Source organism: Athene noctua, chromosome 27 (assembly GCF_965140245.1).
Source record: "Athene noctua chromosome 27, bAthNoc1.hap1.1, whole genome shotgun sequence".
Taxonomy (NCBI): Eukaryota; Metazoa; Chordata; class Aves; order Strigiformes; family Strigidae; genus Athene; species Athene noctua.
Genome location: NC_134063.1, coordinates 4,953,342 through 4,977,083, shown reverse-complemented (window position 1 = coordinate 4,977,083; position 23,742 = coordinate 4,953,342). Strand labels below are relative to the sequence as shown.

General features: G+C 48.2%; 1 protein-coding gene and 2 non-coding genes across 5 annotated transcripts; 2 read left to right on the top strand and 1 right to left on the bottom strand.

Annotated features, from left to right (window-relative positions):
- Positions 1 to 1,311: 1,311 nt before the first annotated feature.
- On the top strand, positions 1,312 to 1,384 carry TRNAV-CAC (transfer RNA valine (anticodon CAC)). The gene has a single exon. It is a non-coding gene; the product is annotated as a tRNA-Val (tRNA).
- Positions 1,385 to 1,658: 274 nt separating this feature from the next.
- On the bottom strand, positions 1,659 to 1,730 carry TRNAG-UCC (transfer RNA glycine (anticodon UCC)). Its single transcript has one exon. It is a non-coding gene; the product is annotated as a tRNA-Gly (tRNA).
- Positions 1,731 to 2,192: 462 nt separating this feature from the next.
- DPP9 (dipeptidyl peptidase 9) lies at positions 2,193 to 23,650 on the top strand. Of its 3 annotated transcripts, XM_074927903.1 has the most exons (22): positions 2,193 to 2,307; positions 4,375 to 4,462; positions 7,443 to 7,545; positions 7,642 to 7,696; positions 10,460 to 10,572; positions 11,595 to 11,768; positions 11,979 to 12,147; positions 12,308 to 12,421; positions 12,718 to 12,846; positions 13,358 to 13,419; positions 13,949 to 14,049; positions 15,499 to 15,676; positions 16,464 to 16,629; positions 16,738 to 16,817; positions 18,371 to 18,523; positions 18,739 to 18,874; positions 19,593 to 19,738; positions 20,037 to 20,183; positions 20,339 to 20,491; positions 21,173 to 21,315; positions 21,658 to 21,769; positions 22,283 to 23,650. In XM_074927903.1, the coding sequence occupies exons 2-22, from the start codon at positions 4,407 to 4,409 to the stop codon at positions 22,373 to 22,375; spliced, it is 2,583 nt and encodes an 860-aa protein (XP_074784004.1). In that variant the 5' UTR covers positions 2,193 to 2,307; positions 4,375 to 4,406; the 3' UTR covers positions 22,376 to 23,650. The 3 variants fall into 3 exon arrangements, with proteins under 3 accessions (XP_074784004.1, XP_074784002.1, XP_074784003.1); XM_074927901.1 differs by having other exon boundaries at positions 7,443 to 7,696; XM_074927902.1 differs by lacking the exon at positions 2,193 to 2,307 and adding an exon at positions 3,588 to 3,605 and having other exon boundaries at positions 7,443 to 7,696.
- Positions 23,651 to 23,742: the final 92 nt, after the last annotated feature.

The following is a 23,742-nucleotide window of genomic DNA, read 5'->3' as shown; positions in this document are numbered from 1 at the left end:
CTCTAGGGAGAGGACTTTGCCCCCAGCTATTCATTAGATTTGCCCCCAGCGCTCTCAGCAGCTGCACGGTGCAAAGGTTGCTGCCGGAGTCCTCTCCCGCAGGCTCTGCTGGCTGCAGGCAAAAAGAGAGCAACACCGGGATGTTTAACAGCAAGGTGAAGCAAACAAGTCCCAAGGCTTCAAGTTTGTCATGGACTTTAATGTAATGTTCTAATCTTTATTGCAAGTCAGATGAGAGTAAAGTACTGGCAAATCCTGGAGTCAAAGGACGTGTGACAACCTGCTCTCTATCCTTTTGGCTCCAAATCAAGAGATTAGCTACAAAATTGTAAAATTAAAAGTAGGTTTTATTTAAAGTACGTTTTATTAAAAGTAAGTTTTAATAAAAGTGAGGTTCTTTTCGCTTTCATGTGGGTTTATGATTCGTTTCTCCCTTCTAAGCTTTTCTCTGCGGCCAGCAGAGCATAAAACACACTTCAGCAAACAAAACAGGAAAACTAATTCTCACATTACCACCTGATTCCAGGGGCTGAGGTTTTACGAAAAAAGAACAATTGCCACGGGTGTATGAGTTGTTAACACTGCATTAAGATAAAAGAAGAGGCACTAACATACCCCTAGAACCACATGGGATGGTCAACAGGGACTTTCTTTACCCAAAACCTCAGTGATGGAAGGTCACTCTGGTGTGACGCTGGCGGTCGGTCACCCTGCTCTGTCCCACCCTCTGGCGCAGCTCCCACAGCCTTGGGGAGACACGGGTGAGGGGAACAGAGTGTGGCCCGTTGGGCCTCAGGGAAAATTCAAATGCAGGGAGGGAAAACTTGCCCCAGCGAAGGGAGAGCGCCAAGGGCCTGTCCCTGTGCTCAGGAAAGGGCCAGTCCCCTCCCGAGCAGCTCTGCAGGGAGCTCCGCGCCCCGTCGCCACTATTCTACCGACATCTGGTGGCAGCTGCCTCAGAAAGAAAAGATGATTCTTGAAAAGTGGCCCAAGCGGTGGCACGTCCCGTCCTCCACGCCCGGGCCGGTGGGCCCAGGGGATGTGCCCAGGCCCGGGCCTCCCGGCCCCCCCCGGCTTGGAGCAGGGTGCAAGGCCAAGGCCGCTCTGGGGTGAGGCCCTGGGGCTCCCCTCGGCGGGAAGCGCCTCCGAAATGCAGCGGGGGGACACGCACCTCAGCCGCCTCCCGGGTGAGCGGGCCGCTGGCGGCGCCAGGGACCCGTGGGCGCCGCTGCCCCGGGGCCGGGACAGGCCGGGGCCGAGGCCGCGCGGGCACGAACATCAGGCGCCGCCCGCAGAGCCCCGGCAGCGCGGGTTTCCGTAGTGTAGCGGTTATCACGTTCGCCTCACACGCGAAAGGTCCCCGGTTCGATCCCGGGCGGAAACAGCTGTTTTGTTTTTTTTTTTATTTTCCTTCTGTTTTTTCCCGCGGTTTACATTTATTTCTCCGCCGTCCCCTGGGGGCTCGGGGTCCCGCCGCGAGCTGGGAAAGAAGTAACCGCACCATGTCCGCGCCCGGTTTAGGTGGGTAAAACGTAACTTGGGCGGGGTGCTTCGCGGGCCACACGTTCTGAATTACCTTTGGAATCGGTGTGGAGCAGGAAAAAAAAAAAAAAACAAACCAAAAACGAAATAATTTTATTAAAGAGAAAAAGAAGCGTTGCGTTGGCCGGGAATCGAACCCGGGTCAACTGCTTGGAAGGCAGCTATGCTAACCACTATACCACCAACGCCTGGCGGGAAGGGCCTCCCCGCGCGCCCTCAGCAAGCGCCGCCGCCTGGACCCAACCATCCCGCTCGGAGGGGGCAGGGCCGCGGCGGGGGCCGACAGCCCCCCCGGTACCCCACGGCGGCACTAATGCTGGTTACAGCCGTCTCGGAGGCCGGGTGGGGAAAAGATCTTCTCTTTGTGCTTTTTTTTTTTTTCCCCCTGTCAGCCCCAATTCTCTCTCTGCCCCCCTCAGTGGGGAGAATAGCTCCGCCCTGCCGCGGCCTTCCCCCCCCCCTCCCCCCCGCGCAGTGGTTCCTCCCGCCCCGCTCCCTCCCGCCCGCCCCGTCGGCCCTTCCCTCCGCTCCGCGCGCTCCCGCCGCTTCCGCCGCCGGGTGAAAGGTCGCGCTGGGACAGGCCGCCGCCCCCGCTCCCCCCTCCCCTCCCCCGTTTCCGGGGCTGCCCAGTGTCCGGGACATGGAGCGGGAGTGACGGAGCCGCTGCTGCCGCCGCCGCCCCCCTTTCCCCCCCCCCCGCCCTCCCACAGAGGAGCCGCCCCCCCCCCCCCCTCGCCCGTCAGGGGGAGGTCGCCGCGCCCCGGGGTGAGTGAGGACGGGAGGGGCGGGGTGGGGGGATCCCCGCGACCGGCGGGGTGGGGGCGCTTCCCCCCCCCCCCCAGCCCCGGTACGGGCGGAGGTGGGGCTCTACCCCAGCGCGGAGGCGCTGACCCCAGGGAAGGAGCGCTTGCTCCCGCCGTGGGCCGCGTTCCCCCCTCCCTGGGCTGGGAGGGGGACTCGGGGGGCGCGGGTTGTATAGTTGACCCCCCCCCCCCCATGACTTATTTCCCCCCCGGGGTGTGGGAGGCGGCCACCCCTTGCTCTGGGAGGGTGTTTGTTCTCCCTCCGTTTGCCCCCCAGCCGTGGGAGGGCTGCCTGGACTTGAGGGGGTGGTTTGCATTGCGTTCCCCCCTCAACGTGCCCCCCAGGGATGGGGTGATGGGGCGGGACGCCTTGCCCTGGCGGGGGTGTGTTTGCCCCCCCCCCCCCCAGCAGCCTGTGCTCTTCCCAGGCAGGTGAGAAGCCGCTCGCTTCTCTTTCTCCACGGGCAAAGAGCCACTCCGGCAGTGGAGGCAGGTTGGGGGGGGACAGGGTGCTCCGTCCCTTGGGCTCCCCCCGCTCTGCTAACCCGTGGCCCGGCCTTCCCTCTGCAGCAAGGGCAGGAGCTCCCTGTCAGGGTTTCCAGCCCCACTCACAGTGCAGAGATGGACACGAGCTGCTGGCAGCCTTTGCCAAAGCTCGTCCCTCCCTAGAGAAGTCCCCACGGGTTTATTCCACCCTTGGCTGCTTTTATTTCTGGGGAAGGGGATCTTAAAGCCCCCAGCCACGACAGGGACTCGTTTGTAAGGGCTCCTCTAGGTGACCGTGTTGCTTTGGCTCTTCCTGAATGCACCAGCAGGCCCCTCGGGGTCTCGCTGACAAATGAGTATCATGATTCATGCCAGTTTTCTGATCTCTCGTGTCTGTTTTGTTCAGTTTCTTTTTCTCTGGGTTCAGCATCAAAGGATCTTATTGTTCCTTTTCGTTGTGAAAACGTGTGAGCTGTGGCGGGTGGGATGAGGGTGAGATATTCCTCTGAATCATTAAAATCCCGGAATAACCGAGATTGGAAGGGACCTCGGGAAGACTCTAGTCCAACCCCCTGCTCAAAGCAGGGTCAGCTGTGAGATCAGACCAGGTTACTCAGCATTCCTGAGCATCGCTTCTGTTGCCCTTCGTGCTTGCATCGAATATTGCACTTAAATTGCTGGATGCTGCTACTTTGTCCCTCTCTGTTCTCCTCTGCAGTTTAGAAGCTTCGCTGCTGGCGCTTCTTTGTGACGCTTTGTCTCTCCTGTTCCTCTGTGAGTGTGGTTTTGGTGGAGAAATGGCTGTTTGGGCAAACCAGGGGCCTTGGCAACAGATAGTGGCAGGTCTCGGGTGTGTCTGTGATTCAGAGCTCTCTTGAAGAGGAGACAGAGATCTTTATACTTCCGTGTACTTGGGTAGAGAGGACGATAGGGAAGGTAGTACCTTCTTATGCTCATGGAAAATGGGCTTGTGTGGTGAGCCAGGCTTCTTCTGTGGCATCAGGCTGAGGCAGAGAGAAGCAGCAGTCTGGCTTGGAAGACAAATGTGGATTTTATGTCCCAGGTGGGACTGTGACGCTGACGGTAGTGGGGCTGCTGACCCTCTGTCTTGCTCCTTATGGTGTCCTTTGTTTGACTCTTGCCTGTAAGTGTAGGGACCCAGACCTCTCTTTTCTCGGTTCTTAGTACCTGATACTTCCAAGAATTTCAGGATTTTTGAGAGGGGAATGAAAGGAAGAGTCAGTACTGAGGATTCTCAGATTTTTAAGAAGAATTTTTTAGGAAAGAAAGAGACAGGCCACAGAGTTCACTGAGTCCTATTGTTCAGGTGAAGAAGTCTCTCACAGATTTATCTGGGCTGTTAATATCCAGCATGTGCTGGCAGAACAGATTTGGACTGTAAAGTGCAAACCAAGGATTTTGTTTGTGCCTCCCTGCTCAGTTGGAAATGTGACCTATGGAGGATGCTTTTATACAGCCCTGTTCCTATGATGGGCGAAACTGCAGCTATATGAAATTTGCTTTTTTTCCTCTTCCTTCCTAGTTTCCTGTCCTGCCCAGCTTGCTGAGTAGTTAATGCAGAAGATAAAGAGGGTTCGTCTGGAAAACGAGACTGCAGGAAGTTGGAGAAGGTATGTGTCCCAGTTACTCCCAGGGCTTTTATTGACCTTTAGGTTGTGTGGGACAGAGCAATAATCGCCTCTTGGAGTGAATGAGGTTTCTGCAAAATCCCAAATATATAACTCCACCCAGGAAGCTCTGTGTCAGGATCTGTGGGTCAGGAAGTGACTCAGGAAGATAACTTGTTTTACTGACTTCCAATTCCAAGCTTTATGATTTTATTTTTTTTTTTTCCTGAGCTGGTGTCCCACCTGTGCTTGCTTGTTGTCTTCAGACTGACATGTTCCCCCAGAAGGAAGGCGTGGTGGGTGCCTGATCCATCTAACCTGGCCAGGCAGGGCAGAAAAAAACATGAAAAAGACTTCCAAGGGATAGCTGGGTGTTTTGGGGAATGGAGTTAGCAGTGCTTCTGCAGCAACACTGAATCATCTAAATCAGTGTGAGGACTGTGAGGACACTTTTTCCAGTAAGGTGTAAATCTCACGTGTACTATATTGATGTTAAAGTTTCGAGACTGTCTAAGAATGAGTAGAATTGATGTCTTGATCCAACTCACCTTTGAGTAATTTAATCCCAAAATTCACTCTGCAATTTCAGTTAGATAGGTTACTCCTTATACTTGTTTACTTATGTATATAGTGTTGCCAAATACTTGCTATGCTTTGTCCAAGAGATGGCCGTAGCAATGGATGAAACAGTTGCATTTTCTTTTTACTCTGTATTGTGTCAGAACCTCAGTTTTGTGAGGCTCTCCCACACCCCGGCTACGATGGTGGCATTTCCCAACCCTTTCATGAAACTGTGTGATGACTACTTTGCTTATCCCACTACTCCTCTCTGTTCTAGTGTCAAAATTGGCAGGATGAGAACAGTACCAAGCTAAAAATTGTGCCTTTCACGTCCCTAGTGAATCATAAAATCATGGCAACGTAGTTTGGAAGGGTCTCCATCCTCTGGTTCAATTTGGGACCGTTCCCAGTATGACATTTGTGGACTGTTTTGAGCCCTTAGAGGTGCAGCTTTCCCTTGTGAGGAGTCAAGCTGACTAAGTAAGACTGTTTCACCACCTGGGTGAGAGTAACCTAAAGGTCAGGCATCTTCAGCCAAAGCCAAATTATTTTAATTGACTGACTTGACTTGCAGTGGGGTTGGGTTGAGAGAATTGTACCCAGCTTATGGGGTTCTGTGGCCTTCCTGTCGTGTTTCTGATAGGCCACACTTCTGCCTTCAGATGTGATTTTTTTAGTGGCTGTAATTGAGACCCTGGATATAGGCAGTAGAGACCACAGGCACACTCGCAGTTTTAGAACATCCCGTCACGCTCTCTTTTGTGGTTTTACTTGGGCTTCCTGCCTGGCTTTGATTGGAAAATACTCTTCTTTATTCATTTTCAAGCTGTGGATTTACTGCTGGGCAGTAGGTACCAGGAGTACTTACCGATTTATTTCAGGAGCTTGTTCTTGTGTTATTATTCGCACTTTTTGTACAATTTAGGGACTTAGCAGTTTGAGGATATGGTTATATTTACAGCCCTTTTGCCATGTGCCTGTAGTTTAAGGAAGTCCAGATCTACTTTGCTTTAGGTTTGCTCATCTCCTGCTGTAATTGTGTAAGATGTTAAACGAGGTGAGAACTTCTCTTAGAGAGTTTGTTAGAAGGTGCAAGCTGGTGTAACACTTGGACTTCTGAAAAATACGGTAGAAAATGGGCAGAGGCGAGTATTTTCTTGTGGGGGTACAAATAACCATCCTTCTCCTTTCCCCCGAATCTCTTCACTGCGAAATAATTTGTTGTGCATCTTACTGAAACCGAAGTCTTCAAGATGTGGTTTATGTGTAATTCTTGCTTAATCCTTAAGTATGACAGCTACATCTCCGAAGCTGTTCTCCTGTCAGAATGCAGGTCACTGTCCCAAATGACAGGCAGCATTCGAGAAACATCTAATTTGAAAATGTAAATCTTAGGGCTGCTGAGGACAAGGGCCTCTTTTGGAGTAATTCTCAGTCATTGGTTTGCTGTCTTGATGCTGTGTCAAAGGTAGGGATTCTGTCTCCACGGAGCAAACTTCTCCAGCCCAATTATTTTCAATGAAGTTCTTCTGAAATTCTTTGGAGGAACATTCTTCTGGGTACCACCAAAACTACTAAAATGCCCTCACGGAGGGAAATCCAGCTTCTTGAATGGAGTGACAGAAACTGGTTTCCCTAGTCCTAGGCTCATTCCTGCTTTGCAGTAGATTACATCATTGACCTTGGGCAAGTCTGTTAGTCCACCTCTCCTCAAATTAACATTTGCTGGAGTTGCGTGTGGAGGCGGTTTTTGTAGACTCGTATTCAGTAACTGCTAGCTTGGAGAGGTATGAGGAACGCGTGCCACATTCTGCAGGATACAACCAGGGTCTGTTGCTGCTGTCTTCTTTCTGTTAGCAAAGACAATTGCACTGTTTTCTTGCCTGTTTTGCCATCTCTCCTACTTCATTCCAGGCTGCAGTAGCTCTTCAGGTAAGTGAGGCGGTTAAAGCTCTCTAAGTGATGAGTGGCTTTACTTTAGGATGGGAAGGGGACTTCACTTTTGTTATCTTCTAGGGCAGAAGTTTATGTGCCTTTGTGATAGCTCATAGCTTTGGTGACTTATCCATCCAAATTCCTGGGGTGGTTTTCCTTTGAGTCAAGCTGATTGTTTTCTGCTCCCAAATCTGCTGCTTGTACTTCCTTTAACAGCTTATTTCTAGAATTAGTCCCAGGAGAGTGAGTTTTCTGAAGTCAATATTTTCATTTACAGGACTCGATCGGGGTGGGAGATGGACTTTTCCTTTCAATACGTTGCTGTATGTTTAAAATGTCATCTTTGAGTGCAGGGAATCCTAGTATCTGTAGTTTAAAGAGTGCGTGTTCTCTTAAGCTTGTTGCGTGCTTAGAGCTTTCTCTAAGCAACAAAATGTGTCTGCTTGATTTTTAAGGCTTAATTCTCTTCCCTCAACTCCTTCCTCAGTTTTTTGTCCAGTTCTGAAGGGGAAGAGAGGATGACTGCAGTGGACACGCTATCAGACAGCTCTGAAGTGGTCGAGATGGAGGATGTGCCTTCCCAATTCCAGGTGCAAAAGCATTCTTGGGATGGGCTGCGTGACATTATTCACAGCAGCAGGAAGTATTCGGGCATGATAGTGAACAAAGCTCCCCATGATTTCCAGTTTGTCCGGAAAACAGAAGAGTCCAGCCCGCACTCTCATCGTCTTTATTACCTGGGTAAGCCAGCGTGCCAGACGCCGGGTGTGAATATGTTACGGGAGAGCTTCCAATCTAAACAGGCGAGGAAAAGGATGGGAGGCATCTCCATTTATGAGATGGGGGAACTGAGATTAAGTCACGTTGCTCAAGGTTTGCATGCTCCATCTATGGCAAAGCCTGGAACTGAGCAGAGACCTCTCCAGTCCCAGACAGGAGGTTTAACCACAGCCTTGCCGCTTAGCGACGCGGAGAAGCGTTGGCTAACCAGACCCGCCTTGTGACAGAGGTGTGAATGCAGGAGGGGGCCTTTGGCAACCCGGGCCAGCCCAAGTGATGGGGCAAGAGAAGGGATGTTCCTCAAGCTCAGGTCTATCTTGTGCCTCTGTAGCTTAAGAGAAATGGGACGTACTTGATTGATCAACCAGTCTGACTTTCCAAGGAGTTTGCTGTCTAATTACTATGTGTCGCAAGTTCTAGGTATTAATGACGGGGTGGTGGTGTCTCCCTGCTTTATTAATTACCATGTAGGTAGAATGCTTTCGAGGGGGGTGAGGAGGGGACATGAGGTGGGAATTAACTATTAATGCTATTCGCAGGGAAATACCCCCTTCCTTACCGTAGGGTTGAAAGACAGCAGAATGCTGTGTTGTACAGGTCCCTCATTATAGTTGGAGCCACAGTGTAATTAGTGACAGAGTGGTTGGATTTTAGTAACTGGATAATTTTGTGGTTGGTAACATGGGAAGCTTTATAGACTATAAAGAGTTTGTTATGCTCTGGGGCATGAGCTGATCATTACTGGGCCAGCAAAGAAATTGCCTGATGTGCAACTCCGTGCAGCGACTGCTTTCCTGAAGTGACCCTGCTTTTCTGAGGCTTTTTTGAGTGTAGGGCACTTTAGGACATAGGGTGCTGGCTTTGAGGGACTGATTTGTCATTAAACAGCTCCTGGGTGCCCGTGACTTGATTTGTTAGAGTTTCTTACACATTATAGTAGCACTTGTGTCATAAGAAAGGGCAGTATCCAGAGTTAGCATATTTTTCTTGTTGAGTCTCAGCAGTGAGACTTGATTTAAAGCTGAATGTGTTTCAAGGCCAGATTAACTTTGATACAGTTTTTGATCTAGATGACTAAAGAGAACTAAGGATCTAAGTGACTAATTTAAAATTTTTTTGTTAATGTTCTGTTGTATGAGATGACAACCAGACCAGCTACTGGCCGGCTGGTGTTCTGCACGGGTGTGGCTGTATAGGAGCCAGAACCAGGAATGAAGATACACGAGTGTCTTTTCAGTGTTTTATTCCTTAAAGAAACGTACAGGGCATAGAGCAGGTTGATCCATCATTTAAGATCAGTATCTGCCAGATAATACTGGCGAACCTCTTTGCAGGCATTTGTAATAAAGGGTGAACACTGATTCTTTCTTTTACCGTAATGAGCATCTTTTGAATTGAATACCACATGCTATTAAATACTCAGAATCCATTTCAGCAGTTCATAAGTGTTTAACATCAGCGTGCTATTACCATCCCGACGTTAAATAACATTTTCAAGTTATGTGAATACTGTTAGTGACCGTAGGCCGAGGAGTAGGATGAAGACTTCTGAAGAACTTTACTGTAGGGGTTGAATACTTTTCTTCACTTGGGAGAAAAGTATAATGCCTTTTGGGGAAGGCAATCTTTTTCTTGTAAATGCTGATTGTAGTCAGCCTGAGGTCATCGTTGAAAGTACTAATATAAGGAGAAAGGAAGTCCAGGTCGCAGTTGCATGAGTGTCGAATCTGGGTATATATAGTAATTTGTTCCTCTCTGCAGTTTTTTCTGTTTGGACATCTTAAATCATTCATGGGCTGTCCCCATAGAATTTTATGTTGTATCATGGCAGATGCTGCTTATATTAAACACCACATGCTCAGCACTTTGGTGTTTCTGTATCTCTGAGGATTATATGCTCACATATTGCTTTGCTTCCTGAGCACTTATTAATATTTCAGTTTTAATTTTAAGTAACCGTACTGCTGGGTTAACCAGCTCAGAAATCTTTCTGTTCTGCCCAGAACATGTGCAGAGTAGACAATATCAGGGCACATTTCCCTGTGTAAAATCCTGATCTAGGGAGTCTATTCAGCATATGTAGAGGGCAAGTTCATGGTCTTTGATTTTGTTGAAACTGCCAAAATTGTGTGTCAGGATATTTTCTTTTTCATGGTTGTTTTGGAAATTGGATGAAGGCCAGTAGTTTATTTGATAATCACAGTCAAAGGCTTATGTAAAATGACAAAGTCTTGGACTGTGTAGTACGCTGTTTCACATTTGAATGGGCTCTCTAGAGCTTCCAAGCTTTTTCTTTCCCTCTTGCAGGCTGCTGCGTTGGCCTGAATGAGGTCCCTGTAGCAAATTTCTGGCTGAGAAATGTGGAGAGTAATGTTGAGTCACCCATTCGGGGAGTGGCTCTTTTAGAGTGGATCTAGGGCATGGGTTGAACAGTCCACGGAGAGGAAAGTTGGACGTAATCAATTCTGAGGAGGTTGGTTAGTGTTAAATCTTGCTTAGGGAAATTTTAAAATAAATTAATATCTAAATTTAAAAAAAAAATAGATATTACTCTGTGATTGAACTGCGAGCTGCTTGGGAATGACAGCTGGTAAAAGCCTCTGGACAGCCCCAGCTCCTCTGTTACCAGACTTTTTTTTTCTTTTTTTTTTTCAATTTGCTCTTGGTCCTGTTTGTCCTGGCTAACTAATCTTAAGTAGGATGATGCTTTTGTCCTCCTAATAGGAATGCCATATGGTAGCCGAGAGAATTCCCTTCTTTACTCAGAGATTCCCAAAAAGGTACGGAAGGAGGCCTTGCTACTCTTGTCATGGAAACAGATGCTGGATCATTTCCAGGTAAGTGTGAAGAGCCTGGGTTGACAGTACTTGGGAAAACTGGCTGATGGTGGGGCTGGTACGGTGGGTACTGCTCTGCTGAACAGTAGAGGTACTAGTGTGCCAGCTGTAAGGCACGGAGAGTGGTATTTGTAGGAATGTTGTATCAAGCTTGCAGGATAGTCACTTGTGTGTGCAACGGAGCTGGCAGTGAGTGCAAAACAGCACTTGATGTGCAAGCAAAGGGCTGACCTAGCAAAGAGGACTCGCTAAACTAGCACATCGTTTGCCTCAGATTATAAATTATCAGGACAGTGCACGTTTCTTCTGGGTATCTTGTCTGGGCTCTTGCCGTGCTCAGCAGAATGCCAGTCCGTTATCTCTCCTGCTTTTAAGGAAGTCAGAAGGTTGAATTTAAATGGCTGCTTCTGCCCTACACCACTGCAAGTGAACCAGAAAGGGGGTGAATTTTCTCCTCCCTGATTTCAGTATCTTAATGTCCTTTGTCACTAACAGTATTGATGAAGAGAGCGAATGGTGTTTGTCTTCCCTGCTAAAAAGGCTCCTGGTGGAAAAGAATTTAGCTGTCTTGACCCCATTTGGAATGCTAGTCTCCTTCAGGGTAATTCAAGATCCCCGGAAGAGCTTTTGTTTGCAGTGTCTGACATGGAAACTGTTTGTGAAGGCTGTAGATAACGTCATTAAGTTAATTGGTTACATCTGATTTGCATAAGCAGAGCAAGTGCAGCTGTCCTCAGTTCATGCTGAAGTGCCAGCTGCAGAAATGATAGATTTTGCAGTTTATCTCTCTTATGTAGAGGGAACTTTGGGGCATGTGGTTGGTTTAGTCCTCCTGGACCACACCTGTAGCCTAGAGTACAGTGGTTACAGACCCCTATGGTAAGACTGCTGCCTGGTTTTGGCTGGTATGTTCTATTTTGGGCATTCACAGACCAGCTGGTGCCAGTTTTGGATCATTCCTGTTCTGTGAAAGTTTTGTCTGCTTGTGGATTCTTTCATGTTTTCCTTTCCTTCAATACTAGGCAACCCCTCATCATGGGATGTATTCTAGAGAAGAGGAACTCTTGAGGGAACGCAAGCGGCTTGGTGTCTTTGGTATAACGTCTTACGATTTCCACAGCGAGAGTGGCCTGTTCCTCTTCCAGGCCAGCAACAGCCTCTTTCATTGTCGAGATGGGGGCAAGAATGGTTTCATGGTGAGTCTGCTATCAATTTTATGAATATCACCTGAAACAAACTTAATGGTTTTGATTGGAGATGGCTGCACATCTGCATCTGTTTGATTATGGTCATTTCTCTTGTGTTCTCTAAGGGCTATATTTGCCCTTGTTTCATGGGCTGTGGTTTAGGCCTTTTAAATATGAAGCTGGTTTGGTACAGAGCTGTTTGTGTGTCGGTTGCTGTAGGTGTCTCCAATGAAGCCTCTGGAGATCAAGACTCAGTGCACTGGCCCACGAATGGATCCCAAGATCTGCCCAGCCGACCCTGCCTTCTTTTCATTCATTAATAACAATGATCTGTGGGTAGCAAATATTGAGACAGGAGAGGAGAGGCGGATGACATACTGCCATAAAGGTAACTGGTGCTTCTTGCCAGATACAGAAGGAAATTCCTTCTGACAAATTTGGGCTGGAAGGGCTCATGTCTCCGTGGCTTATTTCTTACAAGTACATTTTTCTTTTGGATCAGCTTTTTCCAAGGAGATGTAAATGCAGTCTCCTTTATTCCTCTCCAGGCTTATCCAATGTTCTTGATGACCCCAAGTCTGCTGGTGTAGCCACTTTTGTCATTCAGGAAGAGTTTGATCGGTTCACGGGCTATTGGTGGTGTCCCACAGCTTCCACAGAAGGTCAGTCAGTGTTCTGCTTATTGAATTCTGACCCTGTAACTTCTGCCAGCCCCTGCTATGAATGATATTTTGAGGAAGGTTTTCCTTTGGCCTGGGTTTGGTCTGTTTCTGGGGAGGCCACCTGAAGGAACAGAACACGGAGGGATTGTAACCGAGGAGTGTTTGCGGGTGGTCTCTAGGAGCTGTGGCTGTACAGGAGATGCACGCTCTGTACCGGAGAGTTCTGCTGCAGTGCTCCAGGCAAGTCAGAAGCAGCTGGAAAACACTGTAGCAAACATGCTTGCTGTCTGTCCTAGGTTCAGAGGATTTAAAAACACTGCGGATCTTGTATGAGGAAGTGGATGAGTCAGAGGTGGAGATAATTCATGTTCCTTCACCTGCCTTGGAGGAGAGAAAAACGGACTCCTATCGGTACCCCAGGACAGGTAAGTGAAATACTGCAGGGCTGCTGATGCAACTCTTGACTCCTGCTGGCAGCAGCAGTGGAATTTGTGCTATAAACTTTGCATGATTAATCTGGGTACTTAGTAGGATGTAGAAGCTGGTTGTAAATGTTGAAACCTAATTGAGTCTCTGAGCCCAAAATCTACTGCAAGAAAGGAATGGGATTTAAAGTTTAGCTTAAACGAAAGGATTGCTGAGAAAATGGAACGTATCTGGTGGCATGTTGTGGAATACATTTTTGAATCCCATCTTTCCTCTCCCTCCTGAGAACATGCACAGCCAACTAGGCAAGGCAAAAGTAAACTTTTCCCATACCCGGAATGTCTCCTGTGATTACAGTGGTGTTTGCTCACGTACATAATTTGATATTTGTATATTCACACACAGCCATTTAGTAGGACTAGGATCGGTTCTTCTCTAGAAGCTATATTGTGTATAACCATGGAGTGTTCAAGTTGGTCATCTTGGTATTCTTTCACTCCTTCTCTGCAGGCAGCAAAAACCCCAAGATTACATTAAAACTGGCAGAATTTAAAACAGACAGCAAGGGTAAGGTAAGTGATCACAATTCATAATGGGATAGTGCACAGGAGGGTTGTCTGCTTCTGAAGCTCTCTAAAATTAAGACAAGGTCACTGAGAAATCCTAGATAGTATTAGCCTTTGTTTTCATCCTCTTGTAACACCTGGTTCTATACTGTGTTTATCCAAGAAACAGAAAAACTTTAAAATGCTGAAAAGTATCATTGAAGAGGCAGCTGGGAGAGGGGAGGGAAGCGAGATGTGGGATTAGGCTGGTATACCACGTTGTCAGTAGTAGAGCAGGAGGGTTGAAGCCCAGTCTAATCCTGGGCTTCGGTCCCTGGCTCTATCCCTTTCTGTGGCTGAATGCCAAAATCATTTTGCTTTGAAGCTTGTTTTTTCCCTTCTCTTCCTGCCACTTGTAGAAAGGCTTGCTTCTCCTGGCCTGACCCTTGCTGATGCCAATTCTTCCTTATTCTCCCATTCTGCTGAGTTTCCTTAGGAGGAGGTGGAGAGATCTGGTAGCAGTCTGATTTGATATTGGACCTTCCTTTTACTGCAGATCGTGTGTGCGCAGGACAAGGAGCTGGTGCAACCATTTGCTGCTTTGTTTCCAACTGTGGAGTACATTGCCCGTGCCGGATGGACCCGAGATGGCAAATAGTACATAAGTTTTTTTTCTTCCAAACTTAACACTCCCAAGGGCTTCCCTGGCTGAACTGTTGCAAGCCCTTGACATGCTTCATGTTGTAATCGTGACCTGGTTTGAAAGCCATGAGGCACTCAGTGTATTTAAAAAAAAAAAAAAAAGTAGGAATTAATCAAATATAGACCAGAGCTGTGGGGTTTAAGTTGCAACCACAAAGTTAAATGACACTGATATGTTAAGTGGGCAGTCCTAGGGAATTCTTTTGGGTTGAAAATGTTTAACACAAGTATAATATCCTTCCTGCTGAAAATGAGAATGTACTGTAAGCAGTTTTATCATTGTTCGTTGGTCCAGTTTGTGATCGATGCCAAATGTATCGTGGGAAAGCAGGCGGTTTGTGTGGTGCTGAGTCCCTCATGCAGCATGTACCAGAGGAAAGATTGCTCTGTGACCACCGTGCTCCCTTAGCTTGCTATTGCTCCAAAAGTGATACACAGCCTTGTGCTGGCCAGCCTTGCCTCGGGAGTTACAGAATTCACACCAGTCTGACTGGTTTGAAATTTTAAAACTCTTAATTTTTTTCCCCTCAAAAGCTTGCTTGACTGTTAACTAGTTTCTGTGCAGATCAAGTTAAGGTGACTTAGCAGTCTTTGAAGACTGCATTCTGTAACTCGTCGTTAATTTTCTGCACTGGAAACTAAATTCATACAGCTTTACAGAAAGTAATCCCATAGGTGATTCTTATGTTCTGCACCAGAGCTTATCTAAATGTGCTGAATATATCAGTTCATGAAATCCACAGTCACTGAGGTGCTAGGGAGAACTGGCTCTTTTGAAAGTCTGTCTTAATGATGAAACTTCCCTTGATGCACTTCCAGGCCTTGGGGTAGCCGCACTATGCAGCGGTGGCTTGCCATCTGTCATGTTGAGAGGCCTGCAGTGCAGCACCACTTCAAATGACTCTCCTCGGAGAGGAACAAGGCTGAGACTGAAACGACTCCTTCACTTGGCAGTTGTCTTAGGTCTGTGCCTTTCCCTGCTAGTGCAGCGTGCAGTGAGGAACCTACAAATGGATCGCTTAAAGAGTGATCGCTTCAGCTCGTCAGGAGCTTGCTAGAAGACAAATAGTGCTTCCTGATGGAGGGGCTGTCCAAGGAGGAGTTACATTCTGGAGTCAGGGTTCTGTTAACAGTGCTCCCTTGGAATAGACGCTTTTGGCAAATCTGTCAGACATCTCGTCTGAACGATACCCCTGTGAAATACCAGAGATATCTGGCAATACGTGTTTGTTGGCAAAGCTTCCAGAAGATTAGAAAGCAGCAATGATGAGAGAGGCTTTGCATTCAGATGCTTAAATCCTTTCTGCCAGCGGGGGGGCGGGGGGGAAAGGTTGCATGTTCTGAGTGTTAGAAAGGAACATCTATTTTGTGGTACTGACATTCACCTCCAACTTCTTTCCCCAGCGCCTGGGCTATGTTCCTAGACAGACCTCAGCAGCGGCTGCAGCTAATCCTTTTGCCTCCAGCACTCTTTATTCCAGTCCCAGAAAATGAGGAGCAACGCGCTGAATTTGCCAAAACTGTGCCAGAAAATGTCCAGCCATTTGTGATCTATGAAGAAACCACTGATGTGTGGATAAATGTAAGAGGCTCAGGGCTGGGAGGAGAGCACAGGCTGCCCCTTTCTCCCCCCACAGTTAACCACTTTACTATTGGCTGTGTGTCCAGTTTAGTCCATGCTCCAGCAGACTGCTCTGCTACTCAGTAGTGCCAGATTTGGTGTTAATTCAGGGGGTTTGATAAAGCCAAGAGAAAAACTTCCATGCGCTCAGCATTGGAAGAGGTGAGGATCCTGCCATCTCCTTGCAGTTGGAACTGTTCATTTAATTCTTGCTAACATTCTTGGTGTCGCTTCAGACACTGACACCTCTGGGTGTAAACACTGCCATTCTTTTGGGGGCATTTTATTACAAGGTTAAATGACTTCTTGAAGCATGAGCGACCCTCATCCCTGGAATTTGTTGTACTTTTTGAGATAGGTGATGGACATAGGGGAGAGGGAGTAAACTTCAGCCTCTCAGATTAAGCATCTTGGTACTGAAGTCACAAAGGGGCCTGGAGTTGACACCGTGGCATTCCCCTATAAAGGGGACTGACACAGCTGAAACGTCTAGCTCGAAGGCAAGACTGGGCTGGTTTCACTGGGAGCCATGGAGACCCCAGAGCACATGGTCTTTTACATGGGCTCAGAGGTTTTGTTGTGGTAATAGAAAAGCGTGGAATGGCTTTCTCCCACTACCTGCTCATCTGAGCTGTTTCTCCCCCCTCTCCTTTCCTTTGAAAGCCCAGTAGTTTAGCACTGACTCCCTTGGCTATGTCTCTGCTGTCTCGGTACAAATCACTCGCGGGTCTTTTGCTTTGTGTGACAGGTTCACGATATCTTCTATCCTTTCATCCAACCGGAGGGAGAGGAGGAAGAACTCTGCTTTATCCGAGCCAACGAATGCAAAACAGGTTTCTGTCACTTGTACAGAGTCACAGCAGTCCTAAAGCAAGGCAGCTACGACTGGGTGCAGCCATATGTGCATAGTGAGGGTAAGAGCTGCACTTTGTCGGCGTTTCAGCTTTGAGAGCTCCCTCGCTGATTCGCTTGTGGTGTCTTTTGGAGGAGGCAGTGATTTATTCTCCTGTTATTTCTTCTAGATGACTTCAAATGTCCTATCAAAGAGGAGATTGCCCTGACTGGTGGGGAATGGGAGGTGTTGGCGAGGCACGGATCGAAGGTAGTGGTTATTTTTATGCTCTCTTGCAGTGTCAGAGCTCTGCATTGTCTGCCCACAGTCCTGGCCTACGCCCTCTGTTATGCCTGGGACCAACTAGAACTACTTAAGCTTCATTTTGTTTCTCTTTTTATTGCTGCCTCTGCTTTTCCCAGAAGTGCTGTAGTCCAGTGCACGTTGAACTGATTGCCTTTTTAATCAGGCTTCATATTGCTCCTTAGGTAAATCCCATGAGTGAGTCAGGCCATAAAAAAGGAAACAAGTCTGAGATTCAAGAGCAACAAAGAACTATTTTGTGCAGAAGCTTGGGATTGCTGCCTTTGCCGAAGCGTTTTGAACCCCAATGAGTACTCGTGAATTGGAAATATGTCCTAGCGCTTCAAGTGAACTCTTGATCTCCAGCTGATCGCTCAGTAGAGCCTTTAGGAAGGTGGCAGCTAGAGAGTATGAAGCAATTTAGAATATGGAAAAACTGTATCTGTTACTGGTTGTAGAATAGCCAGAAATGAATTTTTATTAATCTTGTAGAAACCTAGTTCCATTTTTGCTTCAGGAATTAACTCTGAGTCTGATCTTTAATGCTCCCAGGTGATTTCTGTCAAAATAAAGACCTTGTCTGTTCATTTCCAATTAATCTGGATTTTCACTTCTCGCTTTTTAAAAGGTCTGCAGCTCCATGCATTTGGTTTCTGCTGCTTTTCCTCAATCTGCAATTAACCTGCTGTCCTTCCCCATGTGGATTCTCACTGTACATGCTGTTGATTTTGGCCACAGCTCTTCCCTGCATGTGTTATGCTTAAAATTGTGTTAGCAGCAATTATTTTGATGCATTTGTTGCTCCACAGGGCTCTGCCTGGTTTTCCTGGCCAATTGAGTTGGATGTTTTTTTCCCTTTGCTGTCCACAGTGGTCCTCAAACTGTGGGTTAGCCAGAAATAGCATTTGGGCTTCAGCATTTGGAAACTGTAAGGTGGAAAACAGTTCCGTTACTGTTGCCGGATCAGTGCAATATTTAAAAGCTGTAGCCTCTATTCCTGGTTGGCCAGGTGGTTTTTAAAGCAGCTTTATCTGAACATTAAAAACATATTTTAATGTGGCTTGAAGTTTGGTACTGTTAGAGCTATTAGACTGATCCTTCCACAGATGGGAATGCATTATCATGATTGATGGAAAAAAATACATGTATAACCTTGTAATCCAGACATACTGTGGGATCACACCATATTTAAGCACAGAATCTTCCCAATTTCACCTCTGGGGAGCAGAGCCCAGCTTTTTGTGCTTGTTAGTAAGCAAATGTTTTGAGTCTCTTAAAAAAAGCTGAGTGACTACTTCTCGTTCCTTCCTTGGACTGTATGCAGTTCTCCATAAGTGCTGCCTGTGTGTTCTCTAGCCCATCATATCAACAGGCGCTGTGTACGGTCCCTAATGCCACCAGCAGTCTGTCATGGTCTATTTGTGTTTTAAGCTGACTCTGCCTGGGGACAGACTGTTTGAACTGGCAAAGGAGCAGTAGTTGTCATCCTTCTGTCGCTGAGCCCTCTCTTCTCCACACAGATCTGGGTCAACGAGACTACGAAGCTGGTGTATTTCCAAGGCACAAAGGACACCCCCTTGGAGCACCACCTCTACGTCGTCAGCTATGAGTCTCCTGGAGAAATTGTGCGACTCACCACGCCAGGCTTCTCCCACAGCTGTTCGATGAGCCAGGTTGGTTGTTTCTTAGATACAAGATGCCCTCATCTCCTCACTGACAGGGATCCTAACTAGGAATGGTAATGAATCATGACCAGTAATGAGTCCTGAGGGCTCCTTTGTCTTGGTTTCTTGAGATGTGGGACCTCGTGTCTGAGAGCTGCATGGAGATTAGATGTGGGAAATGAAAGACCTCGTTCTCCTAACTCTTCTCTTTCTCCCACCTGTAGAACTTTGACATGTTCATCAGCCACTACAGCAGCGTGAGCACTCCACCTTGTGTGCACGTCTACAAGCTCAGTGGCTCCGATGATGACCCGCTCCACAAGCAGCCCAAGTTTTGGGCTAGCATGATGGAGGCAGCCAGTAAGTCCCATAGACCGTGTCACTGCTAGCTTGGCTCCGTTGTACTCGTCTACTAGCTGTGGCCAAAGGTGATGGAGAGGGAGGTGGCCCAAGTAACTTTAAGGGAAAATTAATTGTCTTATGTTGCGGGGGAGATATCTCCAGTGGATAGCTCATCCAGGAAATAGTGTATGGGCTTTTAAGATGTTTTTGTTTCATGCTTTGAGGAGAAGGCGGTGCTCCAGGGTGCAGGGTGTGCATGACAGTGGGTTTAGATGTTTCTTTATTCATGATTTGTCTGCAGAGGGAGGGGGCAAGTATCTGGAATGCCATGGCCACTTCTTTCTAGGGCTCTAGGCCTTAAAGTTTTAGATACAGCTCACAGCAGCACCTGAAGCCCTCCTGCAAATGTTTTCTCTGTTTGACCCATCTCTGTTCTTAACCTTCCACATCTTGCTGTTGTGGGATAGAGTCCCTTGTCTGAGAATGCCCAGCTGATGATGTTTTCTTGTCTGATCCCTTCACTCTTCATGCAGCCTATTGCCCTGTGCAGGCTGTGTGTTTCCCAGAGAGAGGCTTCTCTGGGAGGCGTTGCGAAGGCTTGGTAGGGTTTTGTACTGAAAGAGGCCTGGCTAGGTCTAGGGTCAAGTCTGAACAGAATGAGCGTGTTCAAGGCCGGGTAGGAGGCAGAGCCTGCTGCCAGTTACTGTATTGCTAGTGTCTGAACTTCCTTCTGCAGGTTGTCCCCCAGATTACATCCCGCCGGAGATCTTTCACTTCCGCACTCAGTCAGATGTTGAACTCTATGGAATGGTGTACAAACCTCATGATGTCCAGCCTGGGAAGAAGCATCCCACAGTGCTCTTTGTGTATGGAGGCCCTCAGGTAATAACCCAGATTAACTGCTGGTGTCAGACAGGGGATAACTGCCAGGGGCAGAGCTCTGTGTTACTCGGTCACGCATCAAGACTTACACTTTGGTTAGCAGTGAGCCCTAGACCTCAGTTCTGACCTCTGCTTCAAACCTCTGGTGATTTTTCCAGCATTTAGTCTGATTTTCATGGCTCCGATAGCTTGATTAGTGGCTGCTTTCCAGCTCAGGATTCTACACAGTGGGAGAGACAGAGGAAGGTACTGGAAAGCAGCTGCTCCGCTCTGAAACTTTTCTTTCCTCCTCCTGCAGGTGCAGCTAGTGAATAACTCCTTCAAAGGAATCAAGTACTTGCGGCTAAACACGCTGGCATCCCTAGGCTATGCGGTGGTGGTGATTGATGGGAGGGGTTCATGCCAGCGAGGACTCAAATTTGAAGGGGCCCTGAAAAACCAAATGGTAACGTACTGCTTTTGGTGATGAGTCTCTGCTCATTTTCTCTTTCTAAGGCTGCCTGGCTGCACATTGCCTCTGTGAGTGTTGCTCTTGTCTTTTCTGTCTCAAGTTTCTAGATTTAGAAAGCCACTAACTTGAACTTCTCTGTTGTCTTTTAGGGTCAGGTGGAGATAGAGGACCAGGTGGAAGGTTTACATTATGTAGCAGAAAAATACGGGTTCATCGACTTGAGTCGGGTAGCCATACATGGCTGGTCCTACGGGGGTTTTCTCTCCCTCATGGGTCTTATTTGTAAACCCAGTGTCTTCAAGGTAAGTCCGGACGTGGGGCTGTCATCTGGGCACACTTAGCGGTCTCAGCTTCTGTAGCTCTTGGCATCTGGAGTTGGTTTTTTTTGCTTGATGTTTCTGATGGACAGGTAAAAATGTCCCTCAGGCCTGCCTGTAGCTCCTGGCTGCAGTCCTGCATTCTGCTTACAGATTGTACCCATCTGAGGCTGCTGAGCACGGGCTGGGGACGTTCCCCAGTCACTGCCAGTGGAGGCCTTAGTTCAGCATCCAGTGAGATAATTGATGCAGAATCACAGAATCTAGGTTGGAAAAGACCTTGATGCTTACCTAGTCCAACCATTAACCTCACATTGACAGACTTTGTTCTCAGCTACACCATATCCCTAAGCACTCTGTCAAATGTGCTATTCCTAATCCCCTTCCCAACTCTCCAGCAGAGTTTCTGGGTCATTCCACAAGCCCCCCTTGAAAAGGGGAAGCCTTTAGTGCTGGTATGGCAGGAATTTACCCCATTGTGACCGTAAGAGGAATAGCAGGAGGAGGAATCTGGGATTTATGTGGGTTTGCTGTAGAAAAATCCTTGTCTGAGTGACAGAGCAGTCCAGAGTCTGTTTTTCCTGCCTCTTCAGGAAAAAAGGGAACACTTGAACTCTTTAGCATGTGATAATTGAGGCTGTCTCCTGCCACCTATTTGTTTGACAGATTGCTATAGCAGGTGCTCCCGTCACAGTTTGGATGGCATATGACACCGGGTATACTGAGCGGTACATGGATATCCCAGAAAACAACCAGCAAGGTTATGAGGCTGGCTCTGTGGCATTACACGTCGAAAAGCTTCCCAACGAGTGAGTACCGCGGGCTTGGGCGATCTGCTGAAAACCTGCTCTGCTTGGTGCCGCCAGCTGTACCTCTGCTGAATCCCAAAAGGATGGATGGGTTCTGATCCCATTTGATTTTGAATTTGTGGGGCTGGTCGCTGCCTTCTGCAGCTCAGTGGGGCATTGTACCCCCAGCCCCCTTTGCCAGGGAGGGGTTGAGGACCGCGTCCGTGGCCTCACGCTATCCTGGCTGACTGTCTGTTGCTCGGTTTTGGCTTGCTGACTGGCAGCTCTTTGCTCAGACCCACTGCAGAGCTTTTTATATGATTTTTTTTTTTTTTTTAAATGTGCCTATCATCCCATCTCCAGGCCAAATCGTTTGCTGATCCTCCATGGTTTTTTGGATGAAAATGTGCACTTTTTTCACACCAACTTCCTGGTATCACAGCTAATCCGGGCTGGAAAACCTTACCAGCTGCAGGTAGGAGGAGCAGGAGTGAAGTGGGAAGGTGCCTTGAATCTGGGAAGAGCAGAAGTTTTCTGCTGTGTGTTCTGGGCGTGGGAGGAGGCGAAGAAAGATGCTCCCACACCTTGTTGTGGTGTAGACGACAGTAAATGCCTCGTTTGACTCCAGGAGGTGGCCGGGAGGTGGCACTGTGGCTGTTTCACTGCTGGCAGATGTGGCCTGTATCTAAAAGCGTTTGCAAACAGGGCTCCTGCCCTCAGGCCTAGAACTTTCCTTCTGCTGTGTTCCTTTCCTGAACTGTTGCTGTCTTGCTTGGCTGGTGGCGTCGGAGGTGACTGACTTGCCGAGCAGACTAGTGGCACACGCCAGCGTGTCGAGGGACGTGGGGGCTGATGTTCTAGACCTTCCCTGCCACCTCTTTGTCCTGGTGGAGACTGGGTTGAGGGAAGGAGTTTGACACGAGGGAGGTTTGTCCGTGCTGAGTGAGCTGCTCCGGGCTAACCACCCTCTGTCTCTATTTCTGCACAGATCTACCCCAACGAGAGACACAGTATTCGGTGCCCTGAGTCAGGAGAGCACTATGAAATCACGCTGCTGCACTTTCTACAAGAATACCTCTGAGAGCACAAGCCTCTGCAAACTGGACACTGACAGCTCACCTTCCCCCTGCCGTGCCCTGCCACTACCACCTCCCTCACGGCCATCTCACCCAGAGCACAAATGGCTGAGTGCCCACCCCTGGGCTGGGTGTCCCCCCCCCCGAACGAGGGGGGAGTGTGGAGGGCACCTTCCCTTTGGACAGTGCCACCTTCTTTCACTTTCCAAGCTGGAGGTCTGCCCCTGCTCGGCTGCTCGTCCTCTTCCTCTCCTCCGGCCTGGCTGTTAATGCTTTTTTTGCTGCTACTCCCTCTATCCTGGGAATCAATGGACAGTGGTCTGCCTCCCGAGGCTGAGGTTTGTGTCCATCTCTCTCTCCCGCATCCTTTTCCCCTTCCACTGCGCCTCTGCGGTTCCTGTACTCTTACCTGCAAGAACTCAGTGCCTGTGTTGGAAATGAAAGAGCCGAATCAGCAAGCTGCCTTAAGCCAGGAGTGGGAGGGAAGAGAGAACTACCTACTGTCAAACCCCAGGGGTGCTGATCGCTGCTGCTGCTGTGTCCTGGCCCTGCTGCAACAACGTGGAGCCCTGGGATGTGAAGAGAGCTCTACAGAAGCATGCAACACTAGTCTTTTTTTTACTATTATTTTTCAGTTTAATTTTGCAGAGCAGATGGAGGAAGTGGCTGGGGTCAGTAACAGTGTCCTCTGATACCTTTCTCTAATGGTCGCTCGCAAGCAGAGTTGTGCCAACAGGTAGCATGGCAGCTGAAGCAGCTGGCTACAACCAGAGATCATCTTTCCAGAGATCACAGCAGCATTTGGGTTTTTGCAACGCAAGATGGATGATATTTATGCAAATCCTCCCTCCCTCTGTTTTCTGTGCTGCCTCCTGATCCCACCTTCTCCTTCCCTGACACCCCGAGCTTTCAGATGTGCACTGAAATTGGCTGTGCTTCAGTTCTCTGCGGGTCAGTGACTGTTCCCCTTGCCCGTCTACTCAGCAAATGCTCTCTTCTGGTTTTTATTTACCTGGTCAACAGGAACTGCAGTTCTGGGGAGGGGGGATTGAGCAATCGCACCTCAGGGGAGCACATACCCCCCTCAAGCCAAGGGTTCTGCCAGGGGCAAAAAGGAGAAAAAAAAAACAAAACAAAACAAAACAAACCCACACCCAAATGAACCACATTGACTTGCCCTGGAGTATTTTAAGTGCGTATTATGAAAAGAAAATATTTTTATGGATTCTTATTCTTTTATAATTATGAGTGTAAGATGTAGCGACTCATTAAAATATTGGAAAGAGAGATGCTGGCTGGTGTTTGTGCCTGTTTTTGGAGTGCAGGAGTGGGCTCGGGAGGAAATGGCAGCTGGCTGACGATAGCCAAAGCT

Excerpts from the sequence above, each read along its gene's own strand:
- DPP9 (XM_074927901.1), top strand. The coding sequence starts at position 4,407 with ATGCAGAAGATAAAGAGGGTTCGTCTGGAAAACGAGACTGCAGGAAGT. Across the intron at positions 13,420-13,948 it reads AAACAGACAGCAAGGGTAAG|ATCGTGTGTGCGCAGGACAA; the intron begins GTAAGTGATCAC and ends CTTTTACTGCAG. Across the intron at positions 16,818-18,370 it reads TGGCGAGGCACGGATCGAAG|ATCTGGGTCAACGAGACTAC; the intron begins GTAGTGGTTATT and ends TTCTCCACACAG.